General features: G+C 44.4%; 1 protein-coding gene across 3 annotated transcripts in view; it reads right to left on the minus strand.

The window, feature by feature from the left end:
* SEMA4G (semaphorin 4G) overlaps window positions 1-26362 on the minus strand; it is a 714949-nt gene that overhangs the window by 67478 nt on the left and 621109 nt on the right. For all 3 annotated transcript variants that reach the window (XM_085606513.1, XM_085606512.1, XM_085606511.1), the window contains exons 13-14: window positions 10702-10856; window positions 2500-2561 (exon numbers count right to left, since the gene is read on the minus strand). In XM_085606513.1, coding sequence (XP_085462639.1) covers window positions 2500-2561; window positions 10702-10856 — 217 coding nt within the window. The remainder of the gene's footprint in view (window positions 1-2499; window positions 2562-10701; window positions 10857-26362) is intronic.

Here is a 26362-nt window from a genome sequence, read left to right on the forward strand (position 1 = left end):
TGGCCCCCCCAGTCATCACAGAAGATCCCAGCGATGGTCCCTGAACAGACATCAGTGTGGATTTCGGTTTCCTCCTTGATGGGTGCCACATAATATCCCTGCCAGGCTCATACTTTAAGTTTCCCATAGTGGAGGTTCTACCAGGCACAACCTTCGATCACACGAGAAGAGCTCTAGACAAAGTCTTTGCAATTGTCATTCTCCCAACTACAGTGAAGAGCGACAAAGGCCAGCGAATTCAAAACCACGAATTAAAAGAGTGCTTGGAAGCCCAAGGAATCAAACACAGGAGGGAGATGCCCCGCTAACCTCAGGCCAAGAGGGAAGGTGAAAGGCTAATGAGGACCCTAAATAAAACAATAAGGATAGGAGTAGAGCAACAAAAGAACATTCAGGATGCCATCGACCGGACCGCGGAGGCTTACCGGCGCACCCTGCACACCACCACCCACCAGGAGGAGATACCATTCCACACAAAAGCTTGTGGACCCCTGAGCTGCTAGACGAGCTTAACAATGCTGCTCTGAGCACACCAATGTGAGAGCCAGGAGGGCAAAGGGGTCCGGCATCCAAGAGGGTGACTGGTTGCAGGCACAAAACTGTCAACAAGGGGGGGAGAAACACAGTCTCCCTTTTGAAAGTTAACCCCTCCACGTAACCCAGAGACAAGGCATGATAGTCACTGGGGGAAGAGGGCAAAAGCGAGTTACAAGGAACTTCACTGCGTTCACCGATTGGCTCCTCAACCAAATGAGCGTTGGTGGAAGTCAACACTCTTGACCACCCAACCGAGACCAAGGAGATAATGAAAGTCCCATGGAGACCAGGGAAGCCTCAATACCCGGACAGGTGGATCGTCCTTTCACCACTCAGGATGAAAATCCCGACTCCAAGTCTCAAGACCTGTTTGGAGCTCTAAGTAGACGGGACTAGAGGAGGTGCTCCACATATAACATCAGGCCACAAGTCCACTAACCACAGAGCTGCAGGACTATGTTTGTAAGTAAAGGATAACACAAGGTTCTTAGCTAGTCAAGGAATGGCAACACCCGTGCCAAGAGATTGTGACTCTTCACTGCTAAGAGTAACTGTTAACAGGCATGCCTCGTGATATCACATGCGCTTACACGCATCCAGATCCCAGGTGAGGGGTCAGGAGGATTACAATAAAGCATTTGAAAGGGCTGGGTGTGTGGGCATGGCTGGGCACCGCAGCTGAAATCGGTGAACTGGGCCCGGCATCTGTGTTATTTGCAGCACAAGAGGCCAACTAAGCGCCCCCAGCACACTGTTGACCTTTCAGTCCAGACAAATTCTCCCAGCGACGAGACTGCAAAACAGTTTAAAGCAGTCCTGTCAAGTAGCACGCACCAGGCATTAGAATAATGTATTTCAGTGTGGTGCTCTGCATCACCTCACTGAAATGCCTTATCACCATATTTGCATGATATGTTAGCTGTCACTGAAGCGCTGCAAACCTGTGAGTGGAAGCTGGCTTGGGGCACTCCGTGGTAGTTGGCAGGACTGCCAGCTGAGAGCTAAGGCTGCGCTGGCAAGCTCACAGTCAGTGCTACAATGTATTATTCAATTCAATTCCTGCGGCACCACGCTGCCTACGCAGCTCTGAGTCACTTGACGCAGCTCCGAGACAGCCTGACTTCACGGCCGGCCCGGTAGTTGGCCCAGTAGCTACTAGTACTACCAAGCCTGCTGCCTGCCTGCTACAGAGTCAGTCGCCGAGGCCAGTCACGCAGCGCTGCGGCTGCCTGGCTGAAGATCTGATTACCAAGAACAGAGGTTAGTAAGTAAAGCAGTTACCACTTGCCACTTCCACCCGAGTGTCTGTCAGTGTACTAGGTTAGGGCTCTTCCATTTCAGGTGCTTTGCAGTACTTTTAAGATCTTCTTAGAGTTTCTCGTCCCTGAAATGAGTGTATTTTCTGATATATATATATGCTTCCCTCATCTTTATGGCTTGATTTTGCTTGCGAGAAAGTGTCTCTCAAAGTCGCTGAAATGTCACTCATAATTACACTGAAATTATGAAAATGTCACACAAAGCAATCTGAAACCTTGGCAGCTATGAGGCCGCAGCGCGGTTTGCTTCAGAGCGGCCATTATTACCATGTGGGTAAAATCATGTGGAGTTGGTTCAGGACTCATCTAAGACGTTGAAAGAAGGAGGTGGGGGTGTTGTATAAACAGCCAGTGAGCCGAAGTGACAGGTAACAGTCCCCAGGCACGGTTCGCTAGGGCTGCATCCAGTCCCACGCGTACTTCTATTTTATTCTGTCTGCCAATAGAAGCAACCCCCCCTCCCCCCCCCCACTGAAACTATAATGCCAGGAGTTTAGAAGCTTCCAGATTCCAGTTGTCTGCTTTTCTTTCGAAGCACAGATGAAACGTTCAGAAGCAGCCACGGTAGAGCCCGTGAGACGCCTCTGCCTCGGATACACACCATGCAAGAGCACGCAGGAGATTTTTAGAAACAAATGTTTACCTTCAGCTGTAGTGTTCAGACATCCTTCCTTGCCACGCTCCACGTCCTGCGTCATCTGGGCTCTGCAAGAGCGAGCAAGAAAGACAACAGGTTTAAGAAAGCTGAAGGTTTAATCTCAGTAAGCAACAAAAAAAACGACGAAAACACAAAACAAATGTGTGAAGGCAGATCATCAAGAGAAACTGCGAAAGATATCTCCACAGTTTGAAGAAAATCAAATTGACAAGAAGGAACACAACGGAAAAACTAGACAATTGCGCAATAATTACACTCCACGCTGTTACTTGAAGTGTAAAAGGCCATTTTATTAGGACAAGGTTGTAACAATTAACAATAACCAAAAACATCATTAACTATAACATTTCCCCTCATCATTCCCCTCATTCACTCTCTCTTTCCTCAAACATCACACCTGTTGCACTCATCCCGTTTCAATCTGCGACCTCCTCCATCTCTCCGTTCTCGTCTTCACCTTTCTTCCAACATCCTCTCTTGGATTTCCTGCCGGATTTCCTGCTGTCCCTCTCTTGCATCCTGCACCCCCCCATCAGTCAACTGTTCCCCCCCTCCGAGGGGTGGATGCACCTGTATGTGACGCACCACCCCTTCAAAGTACTGCCAACCCCAAAACACCCATAACCTGTCCTAAACTGGCACGCTCACTCACCCATATCCCCTGCCCTAAAAGCTTGTAGGGTGGGTGGGTGTACTAACTTTCTTTAACCTTCCCCGGTGATGCCAAGGTGCAGGAGGAGGCTGAGACCACCCCTCCTGAACCTTTATACCCACCCCAATCCCTCCCCCTGTCCAACCCCTTGACCCCCTCCCCAGCATGTCCTTCCGCCTAGCAAGAAGAACCCCGGGGAAGACAGGCCGGAGCCCATACTTCCCCCCGGGGGGCGCAACATTACCTAATCACTGCTACAGCGGAAGACAAACAGAAGAAATCAGCTTTGTAACTCTGTAGCGGGAGCCGTAAGTTAGTCAGATTTAGCACTTAACAGTTTTCTAAGATTAAGGACATTCCCAACTGTGCCTGGAAAAGAAGTTCACTGAAAAAAGTATTTGTGAGAGAACATTCTGGCCAAAACTTTTTTGCGGGAGAATTTTCTTCCCACTACAAGATGTTTTTCAGCAGTACTTTGTTCCCCCCGCAAACCTACTTTTGGTGATTTCACCTGCTGGTTGTCTTTTTAAACTTTCTAAAGCGTTTTAAGTGTCATGAAAAAGATGGGAGCCTCCAAGAAGGGTGTGGCCTATAGTGCAAAAATAGAACAACTTAGGTAAATATAATGTGCGTGACATTCATAACTAGAGGCACAATGGAGAAAGAATAATCAAAGTCAGTAGGTGAGAAAATATTTATTTAACAGTTTACCATTATCTTGGGCAAAATGCCATAAACACTTGAGAGGGTGCATTTAAAAGGAAGCAGCACCTTAACTGCTTGCCAAGCGTACAAAGGAGATTACTTGCTTGTTCTACTGGAAAGGAATAGTGCCTTCGGCCCTAGAACACCAACAGCAAGCAACAGTACCCTATTGGGCCAGTCAATATATTATTCAGTTGCTCGGCCAGAGTGCAGCCCTGACAGGCCCTGGCCCACATAGAGCACAGAATGGTCCACACTATGCATATGCTGGACACACGCCATGGGAGACTAGCGAGGAGGACTACAGAGAGCTACAGCAAGAGTTTGGGTTATTTACATAACTGCTGAAAGTTGCTTTCAAGCCTTCAATGGGTGGGGAGTCTGCTTCATGTTGAAGGACCCTTGAATCATAAGCATTTTTTTCCCTAAGGATCAGGTTCAATGAGGTGGCCAGAAGAAGGACCTCACAGCCACAGTGCAGCCTTTGCTTATATTTTACCCTCCAGGTATGCAGAGACAGAACCATGGTTTTATAGCTACGAAAGGTCATACAACTGACATAGCTACCCCCTGATGGCCAAAGTAGGTTGCAGTGGATGCCAGAAACACATTCATGTCTTTTGATCCCTTGGGCAAGCGAAACGCAACAGCAATTTGCACAAGCTGCAGTTTGTGCACCGATTTCTTTGGATTCCACTAAGCATACTATTGAATAGTTGAGCTTGTTTTTAATAAGGGCTCCATCTACAGTCCTCTGTCTACTCACAGACTACAAAGACACGTTTTTTCTAAGCCTGTGCATTTGGAAATAGAGCTCTCTAGAGATGGGAAGAATGTGTGGTGGGTGAGGGCCAGCTGGCTAATTAACCAAACCATAAAGCTCATATTACAACAGGGCTCTTAAGAAAGATTTGGGGGGCAAATCAGTTTCTACTTAAATCAATATTATGAGATCAACAATATTATTAGATTCAGTAATAATGTGAATAGCTCTGGGGGAAAATCTACAAGGGCAAACCTGGTGAAATTTGTGCACGCAAAAAGTACAAGAAAGCAAGACTATCAAGGGGAACCCAGTAGAATGGCATGGATTTCTGCTTGTTATTCTCCACACCTTAGAGGTCCTATACGGCATTACTTATAACACCACTGTAATATGGCATCCCATTATACAGATTTCCAGTGCTTAATTTGTAAAAGAATGAGTGCCGGTTCCCAAAGCTCTGCTCAGAAGCAGGCAGATGGATAAATTAAATGTCGGCACACCGATTACCAAGGCGGTGTTGTCTTCAATCCATCCTAGGATTCTTTAATCCACTACCCGACACTCCCTGCCCCTGTATCTCACTCTTTCAGGTTCCTGCTTTCTCCCTTTGTGACATTTTTCTATCTCTCTCTTCCGCCTTATTTTCCCTTTGTGTTTTTCCTTCTCTTGCTCTCAGAAAATGTCTGATAAGGAAAAATAGTGGCCGTCACCACACATGAGTGTAGGTGGATCCCACCGGCAACCACAGGCTGAAATGAAGCACTACAGACGCCTACAGTGTCAACAACACCAGGTGCGGTATCACCACACCACAATTACTTCATCAGTCGCAATAAGAGTCCTCATAGCAGTTTTAAGGACTGGCCAAAGGGGACAATTGCCCAGGGCCCTCATCTTCCACGTGTCCCCCAGAGGAAGCTATGAGGATAGAAGATTTTCTCCCCTGACTCTCTATCTCATCCTCTTTCCAAGAGTACCTTTACCTCTGACTCTGTCCTGATTACAACTCTCTAGCTTTTTACCTCTATTTCTCTATAGGAGGAACAGGCTGAGCTAGATACTGAATTCCACAGAATGTTACAAAACACAAAATCTATGTCCAAGTTGAAAAAAGGAATAGCTTTTTCAATACTTGTTCAAGCTTTCTTTTGTACTGTTTGCTTGGCAAACACCAGGCAGCTTGAGCTTTTGATTATTTATTTTATTGATTTTGCGTAGCCCAGTGTCAGAAAATGTAAGGTATATTTGAGTACTATTGAGAAACCAGAGGGCTTGAATTAGTGAAAATGGATAATAAATGTAAAATTTTTCAGAACTGAGGCTCCAAAGTATATCTTGCATGGGCCCCAAAAATCTTTACGATGCCACCAAGAGTCCTTTGTCTTTTATGGAGAGGTATGTTTCTAAGTACCGGGGAAGGGTTAAGATTGTGAAAGATAGACAGCTAGAAAGAAACAAACTTTGACCCTGAAGTAAATCCTTTAACATGAAAGTAAATATTTCGACTTGATCGAAAATACTTTGAACCAGAAGTAAGTTGCTTTTACAGATTGGGGGGGGGGGGCACAAACAATAATAATTCTAGCTTTGCAGCCTCATTTTATACCCAATCAGAAAATATGACATAAAAGCTATATTTAGAGACATAAAGCCAATGACGACAGAAGACCTAGAGACCAAATGTGCAGGAGAGAGAGATAGAGGGAGGTAGTACATCACATTGCTAAGGGCCAGGTATACCAATACATATTTAGTAGAAACGTGCTTAGAAGAATAAGCAGGTAACACAGAGGAAGCATGAGGTACAGGTAGATGGGATTGGAAGAGCAGAGGAATCGAAAGAAGTGCTACAAGCATGGTGAGACACCAACCTAACCCTCAAGGAACACAAAACCAAAATACAAAGATGGACAGGTACCAGCTCTTTCTTCTATAGAAAGTGAAACCATATCTTCTAGAAAACAACTTCAGAACAGCTGCTCTAGTCCTCATACTCTCACAACTGGATGGTGGTAATGCCCAGCTGCTCCAAGGCATACCATACTCACACCGGCACCCCTTACAGGCATATTGCCTTTACATCACGTTTAATCTAGGGCCTGAAGAAATATGATAATATCACCCCCACCGTGAGGGGACTACAATGGCTCCCCTTGCCTGCCCACAGCGGCATCTTATACAAGGCCATCACAATCAGCACCCCACTTATCTTGCCAACAAGCTCGCCACATATGGTGTGTCTCAGCACACCCTCATCCGGGACAGTGAAGAAAGAAAACACAAGGCAGCAGGCTTTTCTACCTATGCACCCAGGATCAAGAGCAGCATTCACATATCCATCAGGACTGCCTCAAAGCTCATCTAATTTAGGAAAGTGTTGGAGACGCACGGAAAGAACAAATGACACATGGAGGACAAAAGGAATGGAGACAAGGAGGCCAACAAAAAATCAAAATGGGATAAACACTCTTCAAAGTCCATCTGTATTGGGATAAGGAAGTACATTGTCAGTGATTAAGAGCATGGCAGAAGAGCATTCACCACTGAAAACTAAGCAGTCGTATGTCCACATCTTTACTGCAGGTTTTAGAGGGGGTCACAATTCTGAAAAGCAGAGAGAACCTATCTTTAGGTCTTGACATATATAAATATAGAAACAGATGAGCATACTTGGGGATTTTGCATATCCTTGCCAATGAGCAGCATTGTGGCATGCACTATCGTGGCTGGTTAGGACTAAGGTCGCCGAGAGTATGTGGTAAGTCCAAATGTTTGTTGGGACATGCTAGCCCAGAAGCTCATGCTTCGTATCTTTCTGTTACCTTATCTGCCCTTTTGCCCATCCATGTGCCTTGAAGCAGCCTTTGTGATGCATGCAGTACAGTCTAATAACTTAACCTAACAATGTAAACTACAGAGTTGATAAAGTTATAAAAACAACCCACCTAAGCTTCAGTCCCCATAATTTTTCATGTAAAACTGAACTTATTTGGAATAGTAAGCACCATAATTTCACACAGAAGTCATATTCCACTGTTAGCATACATATAACTTAACATGATACAGCATACAGAAATATAAGCCAGCATCTAGAATAGTGTGTAGCAATACAGAGCTGAATACATTTTTAGCTGACTAAATTCATTGGCTTTTTAAATATTTCATATAGTGCTCGTGCCACTCCACTCTGCTTTTCCTCTTAAGTAAGGCTGTAGAGTACAAAGGCAGTTAGAGAGTAGAGCCTTCGCGCATTGGGCGGACTCCGCCTGTGCTGCTATTGTCCATGAGCTGCACAAAGCTGATGGCTCTCCAGGCCTTTCTAATGTTTAGAGAAATCTTCTGCAAGGCGTAGCTGTAGTGGTGGAGAATATGCAGGCGAGCTTCAAAGTTTGAACTCCACGCTTGGTGAGGTCTTGCATCAAAGTGCCGATGATTTGGTGAGTTTGTGGCAGTTTGTGTGGTTGGATGGCTTAAAGGCACAGGGATGGCTGGTCTGGGTGGAATATCCCAAAAGGCATCGCAAGACAAAGCAATGTACTACCTTGTGCAGTAGGCAGATGACTAACATATGAGTCTTCTTTGCTGAGAAGCCAATGCAGAACAAGGTGATTACAAATGCCTTAACTACTCATAGGGAATCCCCTTCATTCCGAGTCCATGTCTACCTCATCACAATCCTAACCCTGTGAGGGTGGGTCCTCCTCTATGAGACAGACAATTGTCCCCAACCTAAGCTATACAGATTTTAGAATTATGATCATTTTAAAAATCCCTCAGATTATTTTTCATTTCACTGCCCTTGGTTCCTTCACCTTTTTCGCATTATAATCCCCCTACCCATGGGACAGTCTTGTCTCCATGGCTGGCTCTGTGTAGAGGTTCCTGGACTGGGGCTGGGATCGTCTCTCTCAAAGAGGGTTCTTTCTGGCCCTCTGATGCTGTTGGACTGCATGGCCCGGTGTGCTCCATTCTTCACCTTTGTCACTGTGGATGTTTCTGGGGGGACAGTTGTTTCTTTACAGTTAGGTCATTGGCCTCTCAACATGCAGGCTCTGTGATGCCATGCTGAGACGTGCACCCAGCACTGTCCATGCTTCTTTATGATTGTCTATATTTCAATGGCGCTTGAATTGCCTTTCAAGGACTACCTTTTACCCCTGAAGCTGCCTGTTGGCAGCTAAGCGAAGACTACACTCGTAAAGTTTACTAGAACATCTGGCGTGGCCCCCTCTTGTGTTGCTTGGCAAGTCTTGTGTCATCTAATTAGGCAAAGCTCACACCTGGCCCTTTGCTTTTGCATGCTGGACAGCGCCATCATTTGCACAATGCTTTCCTCTTTTCGAGCATTACTGGAGGTGCCATACTCCAGGCAGGCGGCGCACGATCAAGATCTTTCATGATTTTCCATGAAGTTCGAGCACATCAAGGCTGAATCGCTGGGTGAGGGCAGCGAGGATATGGATGTGACTGCAGAGGTCAAAGCAGCCAGTGCTCTTCGCTGTGTACACATCTACATGCGAGGCCAACCTTTTCTACCAGTATTTTGTGTTTTTCTGCAAACTGATGCGGGGGCCAGATCATGAGGAATGGGATCCCGTGCACGTTCCTGAAACAAGCGAACAATTTTTACAAAATCTCTGTGGACAATACGTGTTTGGACATCTGTTGAGCTGAGATTGGTAATTTTTTTTATTTGATTTTAGATTCGTATTGTAAGCAATTAAAAGTATACAAATGATATATTTTGTTACCTTTAATTCAGTAAATGACATCGCCTGTATTTTACAGTGAACGTTTGTATAGTATAAAGTCACATAGGACCAAAGATCTCAGCCAAATCTGGCGCCTGGCAGATAAAGCAAATGTGATTGCGTGACCACTGTCCGTGTAGATATATCAGCAGCGACATAGGCCCTCCCTCTAGGGGCAATATTCCCACACAAAATAGAAATACTGGCTGCGTGGTTCATCAGCATGGAAAACGCAAACAGACTATATCGGCCCGAAAAGTTTCTTTGACAAATTACTGTCCTTTTGAAATAGGAAAATGTACACATGGTATCCAAAAATGCATATGTTTCAAAGTAGTCTTTCACAATGGTTGTTTATGTGTTATGTGGAGAGGTGTGGCGCAGCAGCCAGGGCAGATGACTTCGGAGCACAGGGCTCATGGCGGTTCGATCCCCGGCTCCAGCGGCAGCTCAGCACCATGTGACTCTGGGCAATAGCTCACTTAATTTCCACAACGGCCCCCAGCGCCTTGAGACCCGTAAGGGTGAGTAGTTCAAGCTTTACAAACACGGATTTTCTGCTCATCAGATTCCACAGTGATAGACAGTGGATACGTATTTCACTGCCTACAAATCAGGATTTCATCTTGGCTAGGTGTACGATAAAGGTGAAAGTGCATGGCGTCAATACCACACTGGACCATGAGAAACCCGTGCCGCGTGGCACAGTCAATAAGCTGGTACCAGCTCTGCATCAGTTAAAGTGCATTGGCTACACCACAATAATTCATGCTTATACCACCTGTCACTTAGTCATCAGTGAAGGTCGACCTCCTGCCTTTCCACAGCCATCATTATCAACTCTAACTTCGGCATGAGATGGCACTATGATGAAATGTGGAACAGCTTTTGGCCATTTCGTTGGCGCTGGGCTTGACCAGGTTTGTCATCCTTCCAGCATGCTGGGCCATATGCATTTATCCCAGGTCCAATTTAACAGCTGCGTGCAGAGTGGTCGCACTACTGAAGTGATGAGTGTCTGAAAACAGATTAAGGTATGTTCTGCACAGAGCCAGGAGTGGCACTGCAGTAGGAGTGCCGACTGGAGGTGTTTTGGCAGGAGGAACAGAGTTTGCTTACACATGTGGAAAAAGCTATGCAAATGACCACTTCCAGTTAAAAGAGCCTGGCCGTCAACCACTATTTTCCAAACTACAGGTTGTTCAAGTGAGTCATCGCCACTTGAAGAGGCGTCCAAGTTGGCCTCTGGCTGCTTAGTAGGAAGGATTGAAAAGGCATTCAGTTTAATAAGAGGTCAGCCTGCCAGCAGTTACCTGTCCTTTGCTGTGGCGATCTCTCTGCAGACGGCTCCATCCCATCCGCAGAAGGGGTCTCTGGCCAAGATGCAGTCGTAGCAGGAACCGTACCTGCTGCAGGTGGACAGGGGCAGCTGTAGGACGCCACTCGGAGCTCCAACGTACAGACTCCGCTGAAGGATGGTAAAAAGAGGATCAGTCAATGAGCCGCAGCACGTCACACCATTCCATCCCTCTACTCACCTATCAATCACACCCTTCAACCACCACAAACACAACAATGGTTAAAACATATATCTTGGGACCAAAACAGACATCTTGGGACCCGGCAAGAAGGATGTGCATTAACACCAGCCTTCCATTTTAAAGGAATATCCACAGCCTTTACCCAGAAAGCAAGTCTAAATGTTACACTGCTCTGTCTCGAAATGGTGGCCCACTGGCAGGGCTCAGTTGCCATATTTCTCAGTGAAAGCCTTTCAAGATTCTGGAGGGGTACGAAGCTGGTACTCGAGTAAGAATTTATGTACAGTTGTCTTTTTTTTAACCAGGCAACCCTACTTCTGTTTGCATGACGTATAATTATGGATAGTTTTGATGGCTCCAAGATACTTTTGAAGTGATTTCATAATGTATTTTTAGTTCATATTTCAAAGGTGTGTGGATGGGGTAGCAGAGTTGTTGATTTTCCCATCATCTTATTAGCCATAAGATACAAATGCTGGCCATGTTAGTAAAATAGAGGCCAGGTGGCAACCCTGATCATAGGTACTTGACTTTTTTCATCATAGGATGGCGTACCTTCCTCCTTCCGACCTACATAGGTGATAACTATTGGATTCATTATCCAAGAGTCGGGAGCGTTGTCATCAGCATTTACCCCATGTATGTATCCAGTGAGGTGCAAAAAGGATTTCATCAGAGGGAGGTTTAGTGTAGCTGCAGCAATAGTGTTCTTCACATTCTATGTTTAGTTTCTGTATGTCATTAATTTGATAAAGCGTCTATGTTCCTTAGCCCAGAGCCACTCTAAGTGGCAATCCAAGCCCAAGGGATAGCTGTGTTATTTCCTACTCTAAGGCAGACTGAACTATGTATTTTCTAGGTTTAAAGATCACCAAATGAATGATGTCGACATAGGTGTCAAAACATAACCTAATATCATTAAACAAAAGGACAATCTTCAACCCTCAGCATTTAAAGCAAAATTGACTACAGAGAATCAGGTGGTCTTCTTTGGTCTCATTGGCCACTTTGCAGAACTGATGAAAGAAGGATCTAATGTTTGTTTAAGTCCAGTGTCTCGCATAGGCACACAGGGACGGGTACGCCAAACTGGGGGAGAATGTCAAAGGCCTAGGTGCATGGCAATCTTGTCCATCCAGTGTCTTGGAGGGAGTGAGAAGGCGGGTGCGCTGTACTGCGGGGGAATCGTCAGAAGCCTGAGTGCATTGCGTTCGTGTCCATCCAGAATCTTGGATGGAGCGAGAGGGCGAGTGCGCCGTACTGCTGATGTCCGTGTCGTGGAGGAAGTAAGACACTGGTTCCGTCTCGATTTCCGGACCAGGGATTTTCACTGTTTTAGTACTTCTTTGCTCTAGAAACTAGGCCATTAAGTCCATGTTTGGCCATGTGTGGTGGTGCATACAATGGCCTTCATGAGTCCATTCCTGTTGAAATATAGGAGTTGCTTATTACATATCATGAAAGGAGGACAGAGATCTGCTTCTGATTATTGTTTGATCTGTTCATGAAAATATTTCTAAGTAGGATTAATGAGGACCCGAGGACCATGTCAATGTTTTTAAATACAGCCTATTCAACAAGTCAGAAGCCAGTAGAGTTGGTAAAGGTCAGGGTAGAAAACATGAATGAATTAGCATAGTCTCAATAATTAGCCACAAATTTATTGGATCTATGAGTGACTTAAATGGACAGGGACTACTGTACATTTTAAGAGCTGGAACCATTTTCAACGTGAAGTGCTGAATATCGAATCATGGTCATGAACTGCAAAATGTAACGCAGAAATCACACCTTGGGACTCTGTAAAGTGGGGTGTGGGGGTTTCTTCTAGAACTACCAGATTCCCTCATTCCAGATCCTTTGCCTTTCCCACTGAGAACTGAAAGTCTTGGTAGAAAGACCCAAGATTTGTTATTAAGAAGAAGGCTGTGGCATGTTTTGCCTCTTGTAACTTCCAGAAACCGTATGTGGAATGAGGGCAATGTGGGACCAAGACCGAGTCTATCTGTGATGGCAAAACCGGAGTAGGCTGTCAGTCCTAAGCATGTTGTGTGTAATGCAGTGATCCCCACGCACAAAAGCCTCCACCCCAACCAATATTGGGTAATGAGTCTACTAATTCAAGAACTGGGAATCAAAAATTGCCCCTGACTTTGCAAATGTCCACACATAATAGATCATTAAAACAATGCTCCTTTAAGCGGAGAGTATTACAAGAAGTTGGATCAACACAGATCAAGGCAACACTGATGTGATGTTATCACAGGGCTATGGCTTCAATATAATCTCATGGCATTGTGGTTGGCGTGGTCCTCATTATTAAGCAGATTAACGTTCAATGAAGAAACCTGCTTTAATTTAAACAATCCAGTTCTAACTTCACTAGGTTATCAATCTCCTGACATCATGATATTTCACTTTTGTTAAAACTTTGCAGATGAGTGGGCACTGAGGTTTTAATATTTGAAATGTTCTACAGCATTCAGCCAGCACCAACTAACAAGCTAACCTGCACCAATTTCGATGAATATTGTGGGACTAGACCCCAAGCTTTCCTACCCACTGTCATGTTTTTGACCCTACCTGTACTCCGGGATTTCTCTGCCTCTTCCTATACTACAGGGTTTCGGTGCTCCCTTTGCATTGTATTTCCCCTGACTCACCCTGCACTCATGAATGTTCAGGATTCTCCCTGCATTCCAGCATTTCACACCCTCCCCGTGCACGCCATCATTTCAAAGAAGCAACTTGCACTCCAGCATTTTTTTGCCTCTCTCTGTATACCATTCTTTCCCTAACTGATCATCCATTTTTATGATTCAACCGTCACTCCTTGAATTCTCTGACTCATACCACTGCATTACCACACATTAATCTATTTCAGCTGTCAACAGAAGCAGTCATCTTTCTACGTTGTCACATCTGGGGGCCACAAAACATCACGTGCTCTGTGATGTTGTTTCTCTGGTTTCTGCATCCAAAGAGGACTGCCTTCTCCCCTGCTTTACCGTACCTTATTTGCCCACTTTCATTCTACCATTCCTATAACCAGTGCTTAGTTTGTAAAACAAAATGAATTAAAATACGTTCAGTGACCAAATTTTTTTCTAAGAAGGCAGCAGCAAGTGTTGAAGAATGCCAAGGTTTCTGATTACCAAGGCTGCCTACCACTGGCGTAACAAACCTTGAGGCGAACCTCCCTGCAAGGCACGTGGAGGGGCCCCCTCCGGGCTCACTCAGGAGCTCTCTGGCCAGAGTACTGTGCTGGAGCTTTGGGCCCCTGCACCGCGGGGGTTACGCCCCTGCTGCCTACTCTTGATTCCACCTTATGCCTCAATCTTCCAGCACCCTACACTTCCTGTCTCTTCATCCCACTCTTTCAGGTTTCATATTAACCCCTCTTTCTCCTTTCCTCCTTCCTTCTGCCATTTCTGATTTTATCTTCCATGCTTTGGGTTAAAGTTAGAGATAATAAAATAAATCCTGGTCTCCCACAATTGGTGTGGCCCCCTCCACCCTCTTGCTACAACCACCAGCACAGATCATGCATACCCGGTGATTCTTCCCACATCTCCTGCATGGAAACGGCCTTTCTGCGGATCATACCTATGTCTGTCTTTCTCACATGGACTGTACAACAAACACTGCATTGTAATGGTTTGAAGACATGGAGCCTCGGGGTAGGTCCAATATCCTCTGGGTGAACTCCACTAACCCTTGTCTTGTGTTCCTATTTATTCAACAAGCCACTTCGACCATACTGGTATCCGCTCAGTGCTGATGAGCTTGTTCAGGAGTTCACAATTCCTTCACTCAGTGTCTCTCTTATAATCTGTGTCCCCACATTTAGTTTGTACTGCAATGCATGATACCTGATCTACAGAAACACCAACCATGAAATGATGTCCACATTATGATATCTTATAAAAATCTATTTATTTGATACTTCTCAAATAGTTTCGCAGCATGGATGACAAAAATGTAAAACTAGCGTGTGGTTACCTCATATTTGCAAGAAATACATTCTCCAATCTCTGTACATGCTGTTTTTCAAACGGTACAAACCAGCCCTTCATCAGAGATTCATGGAAGTGAAAGTAGTAAACGTAATCCTACTGACGTCCCTGGCTTAGTAAAATCCCATATTCAAATAAAAATTACTCTACTGAGAAACGACTAAAGGAATATAAGAACATTTTGTATTTTTGGATATAATAGCAAGCACCTTATTTTTCTGGCTATGAGGTGGACTTTATGCACCAATTATATGGTTGGCGTTTGGGAAGTTCTTATTCAGGAGTTGCCTGGACTAGTATTTCTGAAGCCTTAAAAGGCTACACAGTCCTTTAAACTACAAACAGCCTGCCGTTGAATCCATTCCATGATAGGATAGCGGCAGCCGTGGATGAGGGTGGAACAAGGCATAACTACAACGCGCTGCTGGTGGTTAAGGAGGGGCCTATCGTCCAGTTTAATCCATAATCTGATTTTAATATTTCATAGACACAGTTTTATTGCTCACACATGGTCATTTTTGCGAAATAGACATCATCCACTGTTATTTTTCACAGCATAAGCACTTAAAAAGACCATCTTTGGTGCTTCTGTTGCCTTCATACCATAGATATTTTAGGAATTATGCAAAAGCGATTTTCTCAAAGAAATTGGCACCGTTTCAGACTCTTATTCTGAGACCAGTGCTACTAGGACATCAGTTGCTGTGCTGACCAATATTTCAAAAACTGGACTAAGACTGTGTCCAGTTTCTGTGACCAACAAGACTATGTCCAGAAATAGAGAGAAACACGAGAAAGATCACTGGCAACAGAGTTATTACAACTATTATTTGATGATACGCACCATTTTACCACATATCACACAGTGGCTGTCACAGCTCACAAAACACCAGTACACCCCTTAACCTCGGTGGCACCAACAATTCACTGTCATTAGCACCTGTAGCCATAAGGGATACCTGAAAATAAGTATCCATAGAACCTGGTGGGAATCACATATTTTGAATGTATTCAAACAATCACTTAAACTGACAACAGACTGCCATTGTTATAGGGTTTCACCCTGTATTGTGAAGTCCCTGATTTTTGCATTTCGCAAAGTTTTCAAAGATTCACGGTTTTCGTTTGTCTGATTAAACATTTTTCTCTATTGAGAGATACGTTTCACTGCACAGTAAGAAAGTTACACTACTGAATACCGGTCAAGCTGTATAATTATTGCAGATTTTTTCTCTCCACTTTACCTTGTGCAAATTCTTTATTTTCTGTGCAAGCTTAGCTTTTGCCAAGTTTATAGGGACAGTGACATTGCATGGGAAATTAATAAAAAGTATTTTATCTTAAATCTTATGTAAAATAGTTTTGTTGATGCTAAATAAGAATATGAGACATAAGTTGTACATTGTAGCCTAAATGAAGCTGCAAAGTTTTCCATAGACCTTCGTGAGGGTTGCAAAAGAATCCCCAACTCTTTGCAACTTCACCCACTGTAGGGTACATGATGTTATTTTAGAAGTTACTGGTAAATCACAGGTACACCGAGGTTTCATGGTTGAGATAACCCGACCAACACAGACACTGCCGATAAGACTAATTAGTGAACACAAAAGTTCCTAATAATTTTCTGAAGTGGTTCAGACAGGGTTCTAAATAAAGAGTAAAAGCAGAATTCCACTTTCTGGCGGCAACAACTAAAAAAGCCCGTTCTCCAAAAGATTTTTTTTTTCCTCTAGGAATAATTGGGAGTTATTGGTCATCGGAACCTTAAGTTGCAGATGGGTCTGTGCCAGCTGGATTTAAACAACAAAAAACGTTTTGCTAAACTGGTCTGGCCTGTGTCGGACAGGCAGCCAATGCATCTGTTCAAGGTAAGGAGAAAGGTGGTGATGTCTAGGTGGAGCGCAGATCAAACAAGCAGCAGTATTTTTAAATAGTTGTAATAAAGTGTGTAAGTGAATTCATGATGGAAACAGAGAATATTTTTTCAATCGACGGGAGAATGTTGCAAAGTATTTTAATCTGGAAAACGCAATGCCTTCTTATTTTCGTAATTTGAGGACCAAGAGACCGGCTAGAGTCTAGATATATGCCTAGACTTTGTACAATGAGGCAATGAGTGGTACAAGGACCCATTCAAGGTGTACAAAGGCTGATGCTCCAAATTGAATGCTTCACAAGGAGCAGTCGCTTTGCATTTTTGATGGGTTCAGCTTTGTAATATTCTGTGACATCCACCAGCATACTATATGTAGTCTGTGTGACAAAGCTGGGGTAGAAGTTGAGGTCTGAGCAATGCTAGAGCAACACAAAAAAGATGATGGATGGAATGGTGAACATTGTCAAACATTCACCCCCCCTCCCAGTCACAGATCTGGGTTAAACCCAGCCATATGCAAATCAGTCTTGACCCTGTGCCTCATGGGAACAGTCCAGCCCGAACTGCTAAGCCAAGTCCTCCCTGGACTGGAAACAAGCATCCTAGGACCGGTTTCGGGGTTTCACCCCTCTTCAGCCAGGATAGCTTGATTCCAGTGGCATGGAGAGCAAGGGACTCACGTCTGAGCATACCCGTCCCACTCGGGGTGACAAATGTAAAAACAACAATTGATGGACAGAATGCAGAACAATGTCATACATTCACACCAGTACAGAGATCTGGGCATAAATCCATCGTTTATTTGCTCACCAAACAACCTCAGTCTGAACCCAGCCATATGCAAATCAGTCTTGACCCTGCTTCCCATGGGAACAGTCCAGTATGAAGTGCCAGTCTAGGTCCTCCCAGGACCGGAAACAAGCATCTTGAAACTGGTGTTGGGATATCACCTCACATCAGCCAGGCTAGCTTGAATCCAGTGTCACAGCGAGCAAGGGACCCATGTCTGGGCATACCCTTACCACTAAGGGCAAATAAAGCAACACAAGAAGATGATAGATGGAATTCTGAACTTAGTCAAACATTCACCCCCAGTCGCAGATCTGGATTAAATTCATCATTGTTTTACTCACCATGGCACCTCAGTTTGGACCCAGCCATTTGCAAATCAGCTATGACCCTGCTCCCATGGGAACAGTCCGGCCTGAACTGCCAGGCCAGGTCCTCCCTGGATCTGAAACAAGCATCCTGAGACCAGTTTCGGGGTATCACCCCTCATCAGCCAGGCTAGCTTGAATCCATTGGCACAGTGAGCACGGAGCCCACGTCTGGGAATACGCTTCTCACGTAGGACAACTATAGCAACACAGAAAGATGATGGATTGAAAGCTGAACATTGGCAAACATCCCCCGCCCCCCCAGTCACAGATCTGGGTTAAATCTGTTTGTTCACCATGCCACCCCACTTCTGACCCAGCCATATGGAAACCAGTCTTGACCCTACTCTCCATAAGAACAGTCCAGCCCGAAATGCCAGGCCAGGTCCTTCCGTTCTGAGCAACCCCAAAGATCAATTGGGTTTTGTCAGTGTACATGTAAACGCTAGCACTGAATTGAGTTAGAAGTCAGGCTAAAGGATGCATGTAGATATTGAACAAGAGAGGCGATAGTATAGAACCTTGTTTATTACCACAATTGACAGCTTTGGGTTTCGACTTATAGGTGGTAAAGCCACAATTTGTTGGAGTCCGGACATATAGGAGATTAACCTCTTCAATACATTGTCTGAAATGCCAATGGAACTAAAATATGAACAAGGCCATTGCTATTGCAAAGGTCATCCATGACAGAGACCACTACTGTTTTGGTACTTCTACCCAAACTGAAACTTGCCTGGAAAGAAATGAGAATGCCATGTCCCTCGACATAAATTTGAATAAGAGTTTTTTTCCAAGGAGTTTGGTCCAATAGGAGAGTATCAATACAGGTCTAAAATTATTCAGGTCAGAAGGTTTTTCACCACTACTGTTTTTCAGGGAAGAATTGATGTTAAAGATTTACTCAAAAAAAGTCAGTAATTTGTAGTCAATCAGAGTACTAAAACTACAAAGTCATTTAGCAGGGCCAAGATTGATTGGGAAGCTCGAACGGTGACTGACTACTCATAATAACATCCATGTGAGATTCCTTTGAATTGAATTAATTTCAAGGTCACTCACACGAGAGGGACAGAGGTCTGAGGTGATCAACAGATGGCCGGTGCTGGAATTCATTCAGCAGCAACTGTATCCCCTAAGGTTAGGTTTACAGCATAAGGATTATGTTGTATCACATATTATATAGTGTCTACTATGGATGGGTGACATTTTCTAGTGGAAATCAAAGTAGGCGAAAACCGACCATTTTTAAAGTTCGTATTTGGGGAGGATGAGGGCTAAAACAAACTGCCAATCAGAAGGGTCTAACTACAGAGATGCCTTGTTTCCGGTCCAGGGAAGACATGGCTTGGCAGTTCGGGCTGGACTGTTCCCATGAGGCTCAGGGTCAGACTGATTTGCATATGGCCATGTCTGAACTGGGGTGGCAGAGTGGGCTAAAGAACGGTGATGGATCAAACCCAGATCTATTGACTGGGTGTGAGTGTTTGATTGGTTCTGATGCTCCGTCCATCACCACCCCCTTTTGTACCGCTTTGTTCGCCATAAGTTGGCAGGGTATGCTCAGACGTGAGTCCCTTGCTCACTTTGCCACTGGATTCAAGCAAGCCTGGCTGAAGACGGCTGAAATGCCAGAAACCAGTCCTAGGAAGCTTGTTTCCGGTCCAGGGAAGGCATGGCTTGGCAGTTCGGGCTGGACTGTTCCCATGAGGCACAGGGTCAGACTGATTTGCATATGGCCATGTCTGAACTGGGGTGGCAGAGTGGGCTAAAGAACGGTGATGGATCAAACCCAGATCTGTTGACTGGGTGTGAGTGTTTGATTGGTTCTGATGCTCCGTCCATCACCACCCCCTTTTGTCCCGGATTAGCTGATGGCAACATTTTCTTTCCTAATTGAGCAATAAAGTCACTTCCTCCTGCTTCTATTACATTAGAATATTATGTAAGATCATTGCCCTTCATCATAGGACTGTTAAAAAGCAATCGTTGAAGTGAACATCAATTCCCACTTACACTATTGTAACTCTTCATAACTAGATGTCCTAAATAGTCAGCTAGCCAGACTCCAACTTATCCAAAACATTTCAACTAGGGTACTGCTACTTAGGCTACGACCAAGTTCTCCTGTCTGTACTCATTTAAACACCCTCCATCGGCTGCCAGTAGCTAGAAGATCAATGTTCAAGGCTCTTCGCCTGTGCTAGCATTTTCTACAGAGAATAACCCTCTTTTGATTCTATAGACTATCACCCCACTTATTTCTAGCTGAAGCCTGCCCATTTCCAAAGCCCCTTCAGCAGGTATTCCTGTTATCAGGAGCGAATGTCACGGCAGGCGGTATTTTTCTTACTTGGCAGCCAAACACTGGATCACTCTTCCGTCAGATCAGCAACTTGAAGCAATCATTCTTTATTCCTCAAAAAGCTGAAAAGGAGATTTTCCCACTACTGTGCAGACCGGAGCTATCACAATCCGATCTTTAATGCCAGGAAGCCCTAAACGCAATAACGGAGTTCTTAACAAATATATATCTTTTTTTAAATGTGAATGGCAGCTAATCAGAATTGCTGAAGCAGCTTATTCACCACCCGCCCTGTTCTATATGACCCTTGCAATGACTGGCTCAGCTGGAGGCCGGTGATCTTGCAGTAGTTCCCTGCAGTCCATTGATAACTCTGAGATATCGCGTGCCTTGATCCAATTTTTAATCCCAAGTAGGTAGAAGGGGGTTAGAGGTAAAGGGCAGATTCACTTCCTGAAAAATGAAAAAAAAACTGCCTCGTCTTAGAGTCTACTACACTTCACAACGCTCCTATTACTAGTTTCAGGTAACTTACAACTTCTACCTTCGTATTTCATTTTGAGATAAAAAATCACGTTTCTTGCTGATGCCAATGACACGTCCTCCATGCAGTAGTTCAACGCTCCTCACTCCTGAGTGAGCAGGTGCCCCTGAAGCACGAGTGAGGACATGCACATCAGCCCTTGGGGAGTCAGTCATATCTGTATCTTTCACCTGGCTGTAAAGCAGCCTGGGAATTTCAGGGTGAGCTGGATAGCGTGCTGATGATTGCTGATATGGATACCTGCTGCCTCTGTCTTTTCAGGCTCTTTGGAAGCAGGGCTTGGTGCCACGGCGTGTGCCTCCTGTCTCAACATGAGATGGCACGGAGATAGTTGTCTCTCTACTAAGCAATGACCGAGCTCGCCTGGCCGCCATGTTTTTGTTTAGTCTGAGCCTTGAGGCCTCCCGACATCACTTGGAAGGCTGCGTGCAGGCCAGAATCGTGAGGAAAAACAGATGCGATTAAACGTCATGGAGGCCATGAATATTTGGAGGAAAGAGATGGAAATTCTGAGTTATGCGAAGAATGACTAAGATTCTATCAAAGGCCACAAGTTGGCCACAGGACTAAAATGCCAGATCTATGTTCTAAACACCTCGAACGACACTTAAACTTCTCTGCAACACATTAGCAATATTTAACCAAAGATTTGCAAGCTCAATAAGTCTGGCCTTTGCATACTTGTGACGTTTTCTTTTTTTACTTTTTTACAAACATATGCATTAGGCATTAAACGTTTAAAAACAATAACAATAAAAACACCACTATCTACAGATGGAGCACAGAGGTTTGCAAAAAAGTGAAAAACGAACCATTGAAAAATAGTGTGCACGTGATTGCAAAAATAAAGTAAAAAGTGTCCCACTGCTAAAATATATAAAATCATAAAATAAAAATAAAAGCATAAATTGGCCAAACAGCAATGGCTCTGAACTGGACTACTTTTTAGACATATGTGCACCAGGAAAATGTTGTCACAGGGAAGAGAGTCAATGGTTGGAGTGGGCTGTCTCGTTGTCCCATGCTGTATGCCTAGTTGGACGAAAGCAAAATGTGAATGACAGCTGAACAGTTATCGCTCCCAGAACCTACACCTCTGCTTCGTAGACTTTCGCTCTGCCTTTGATGCGGTGCATCATAACATTTGTTGGTGTAAGCTTCAGAGCCGGGGACTACAAAACTCCTCAGGGCCAACCAACTACTGTACACAAACACTTGGACACGGGTAAGACAGGGCACTATGCAAAACAAAGGGGAGATACCCTACAATATTGACTGAGGGATAGGGTTAGTTAGTCCAAAAAATCAAACCATCCCAAGAATACAATGACAAGGAAAGAACATATATGTAGTGCCAAGGTTGAGAGTTAAACTTTAACTCTCAACCTTGGCACTACATATATGTTCTTTCCTTGTCATTGTATTCTTGGGATGCTTTGATTTTTTGGACTAAGACAGGGCACTGGCACAACCGTTTCAAGAAAAATATACACGAGTAATGATTGCCTGCAAGAAGGATGTGCCCTTGCCCAGTTCCTGCTCAACTTGTACTTAGCAGAGCTGACAACAAATCTTAATAAAGTATATTTGCATGCCCCAACACTGTTCGGTTTCAACGCCTCCCACGTTGTATGCCAACAACATAGTACTGATCAGCCACACAAGAGTTGGCATGCAAAGACTAATAAATGCCACAGCAATGTACATGGTAAAGCAAGGGCTCCATGTCAACCTCAATAAAATCAATGCTAGTCAGCACAAGAAGAAGCCCATCAACGCTTTACCTGGAAGGCTCAAAGTAGGAATCAGTGACACAGTACAAGTATATGGGGGTAATCTTTGACCCAAGAGGCTGATTCACTAAGAATCGTCACTCGATTCTAAGAAAAAGTAACAGCCTAATGACTGCTTTCTGCTCCTCAAGGAATACTTTAAAAGGCTTGTCCCTCCAACTATTATTACAAGTTATGGCAGCAAAACATGTTCCTTCAATAGCGTATACAGCAGAAGCTCTCAGGGTGAGAGCATACAAAACAATTGATAATTCAGTTATTGGCACTTATCAACAGGTATTTAGCCTCCCACGACATACTTCACCAGCCCAAATAAGATTAGAATTTGGGTTACGAAGGCAGAACTCACCCAACCTTAGCACTATCAAAAACCTGTTATAAATTTAAAAACTAGTCGGGAAGCATATTAAGCAAAGTTCTGTGGAGTGCTATATCTGATCCAGGTAACATCCAGGCACACAAATATATGAACCTAGCTCTAACAAAATTGCAGATTGAGTCACTCTGGGCTGCAAAACTCACTCAGGCTGCTTTCAACAGAGCCTTCAATTCAGCAGCCAAGATGTTTTCTTCCCTTACTGTCAAAGCCACGCTGACAAAAATATCACATGCATGGATGACTAAAGTCTTATATGGCCTCCTGAAGCCACAACCGTACTTAGGAGAATTGTTTGGATTAAGGGTAGAGCTCAAGTTGCTGAGTTACCGGCTGGGCAGTTTTAACACCTTATGTAACTCCCCTGCCTGGCTGAGACAAACCACTGTGACCGCATGCCGGATGTGCCAATAGTCAAAGGAGGACATCAGCCACATTGCACGTGCCCTGCATTGAAGACAAAGCGGAAGGGACTTTTGATTTACCACTTTCGAAGGAATGGAAATCGTATGTGCAGACACGCAGTAATAGTCTGCCTACAAGGAGAGGACCTTGTGCTTTGCGGAAATCTATGTCACTGGCAGAAAGAACGCTGAGTAAGCAAGATTTGTAGTAAAAGACACAATCATTTTTTATTGCTAATGTACTGATTGCTCTTTGCCCATCTTATCGCAACATTTTATAACCTGTTAATGCACTAGCACTCTTACTTAGTGAGCCTCTAAAATCACGGATATAACTTTTACTGTTGGATGCTGCCACTTTGCCCACTTTATCTTAGTGCTGTAGCCCGGTAGCACACCAAGCACTTTAATCTAGTGAGCCTTTAAGATCATGGATGCAATTGTGACTAATGACGCCCTAGATTGCACTTTGTCCACCTAAAGCTAGTACTGTGTCCTGCCAAATGCACCAAGTACCTTAACGTAGAGAGCCTTAAGATCAAGGTTACAATGTTTTGTTTTTTTCCTTTCTTTTATTGTTTACGTTGTCTTTTATTCTCAAAGATGCCTTCTTCAAGAAGAAATTAACAGAATATACAATCAAAAGTACATTCTTTTTTTTTTTTATTTCAAAGTATTTTATTGATTTTTATAAACAAGACATCAGCATTTCTGGTCCAAGGTTAGCCAATCATAGTTTGTACAGCAGTGTTAGCAGTCACTTTGAAACATATGCTTAGCTAACCCCACCTGACGTGGTTTGGTGAGGACAAGAGAAAAAAAAAAAGGTTGAAAGAATAAAGCAGAAGAGAAAGGAGTGAAAGAAGGGTACAAGGAAGGTTCTGTATTTGTGAGGCTTATAGGCCTGTGACCTGGCCGCCACGTCAATGGCTTGCTCCTGGCGAGGTAGGGAGACATGTTGGTCCAACCGCTTCGTAGAGCCCTAGTGATTGTGCTCATTTGCGTTCTTTTTGCCACACTTAACGGGGGCAGGGGGTTGTGTCACCCGGGCAGATTGGTCTCATGGGGGTTCGTAGAAGTCTAGGTATATGTCAAGTGAGTTCCACATCCCTCTGGATGCTGGTTTCCAGGGTGCGTTCTGTAGTGAAATGTTGTCCGCACCTCTGAGGTGCGTAATTCAGTTGAACCAACCCTTGTATGAGGTCTTACTTGTGTCCTTCCAATTGGCTAGGACCATTTTCACCGCTGCGGTCAGCAGTAGGTCAAGTAGGTCTTTATCGTGCTCTGATCTTAGTTCTGTGGTCATGAATGCGTATATACGGATGGTGATGGCCCTGTATGGGGACCCAAAAGCCCGCATTGTCATTAACGGGTCACTCGCCGAACCTCTCACACTACAGCGGGGAACAAGACAGGGCTGACCACTGTCCCCCTCGCTATTTTTGCTTGCAATGGAGCCCCTAATCTGTGACATCAAGATAAACAAAAAGATAAAAGGGGTGGATGTCAATGGGGTTGAAATAAAACTCGCCGCATATGCGGATGACATACTAATAGTAACGGAGCAACCGAAAAACATCAATTGAGGCCCTGATAGACACCATAGGAGTATACTCCGGGCATTCAGGATACAAGCTCAACAGGGACAAATCAGAATGTAAACCACTGAACATCCACTGCACTAGGGACGTCCTGGGGGGGGGGGGGGGTCAGGGCTAGCCTGGCAAAAAGGATTTATCAAATACCTAGGAATACACTTTGGGTGTGACTTAATGAGCACACTAGGCCACAACGAGAAATTATTGCTAGAAAAGTTAAAGAAACTCCTGGAGGCCTGGTCCCCAAAATTCATAAAGTGGTGGGGCCGAATTGAGACGATCAAAATGATGATCACCCCAATGATTAACTACCTGATCAGTATGCTCCCACTCCTACTCACAGATGACTTCCACCGCAAGATAGGCATCCTGATCTCAAAATTCCTATGGAGAGGGAAGAAAGCGCGAATAAGCATAAAAAAACTAAGATTAGAGAAAAACCAGGGGGGGGGGGTAAACCTAGCAGACTTCAGGATACTCCAAATAGCTTTTATAGCAAAGCAGGGATCTTACTGGATATCTCCCCCTAACGGATACACACCGGCCTGGCTACAAGTAGAGAGGGCCATACTAAACAACCTGAACCCCCTGGCACTGTTAACAGCTAATAGACATAACCATGTCTCTAGGTCCATCTTTAAAATCACAAAAATTGCCTTACTTAAGATAGATAAGAAAATGGAAAACAGCATCAGGGGCTCTAAGCTGGATTCACTCTGGGCCAACAGTAGGATCCTATACAAGGGGAAATGCCTAGCCTTCGACACATGGATAGAGAAAGGCATTCACCACCCATACCAACTATAAGAGGGAGCCTATCCTGCCACGGTTGCAGAAGTGAAGTCCAGACATCACCTATCAGACATTGAATGCTACAACTTTTTGAAAATCAAAACAGCCCTGTCCAAAAGCAAATTATCGCACGCACAGCCGTCAATATCCCAGTACATGGCAAACATCAACAGACTTGGACACCAGGTCTCACATCTATACAAACTCCTACGCCCAAAATCCACCAATCTTAATACTAAGACAATTAACTACTGGGAAAAACAAATTAAACAAACAATGGACGAACAAGAGTTGGCAACACTATGGGCTTCTGCCTCACACAATAGAATCTCACCAGTGCTCTCACAGACAAAATTTTGGCTACTCAACAAGGCCTTTTGGACACCGGCACGCTTACTCTCGCTAGGTCTCAGGGACAACGAGCTATGCTGGAACTGTAGCAAGGAAAAAGGGGATCTAGCACACCTTATCTACCAATGTGCAACTCTCAAAACCTACTGGCAGAAAATCTTTGGGTTTATAAATAGGGTACTGGGCTGTACACTAACAACTGAATTCTCCTCCCTCGCCAC

The sequence above is a fragment of the Triturus cristatus genome, chromosome 1_2 (genome assembly GCF_964204655.1).
Source record: "Triturus cristatus chromosome 1_2, aTriCri1.1, whole genome shotgun sequence".
Lineage (NCBI taxonomy): Eukaryota > Metazoa > Chordata > Amphibia > Caudata > Salamandridae > Triturus > Triturus cristatus.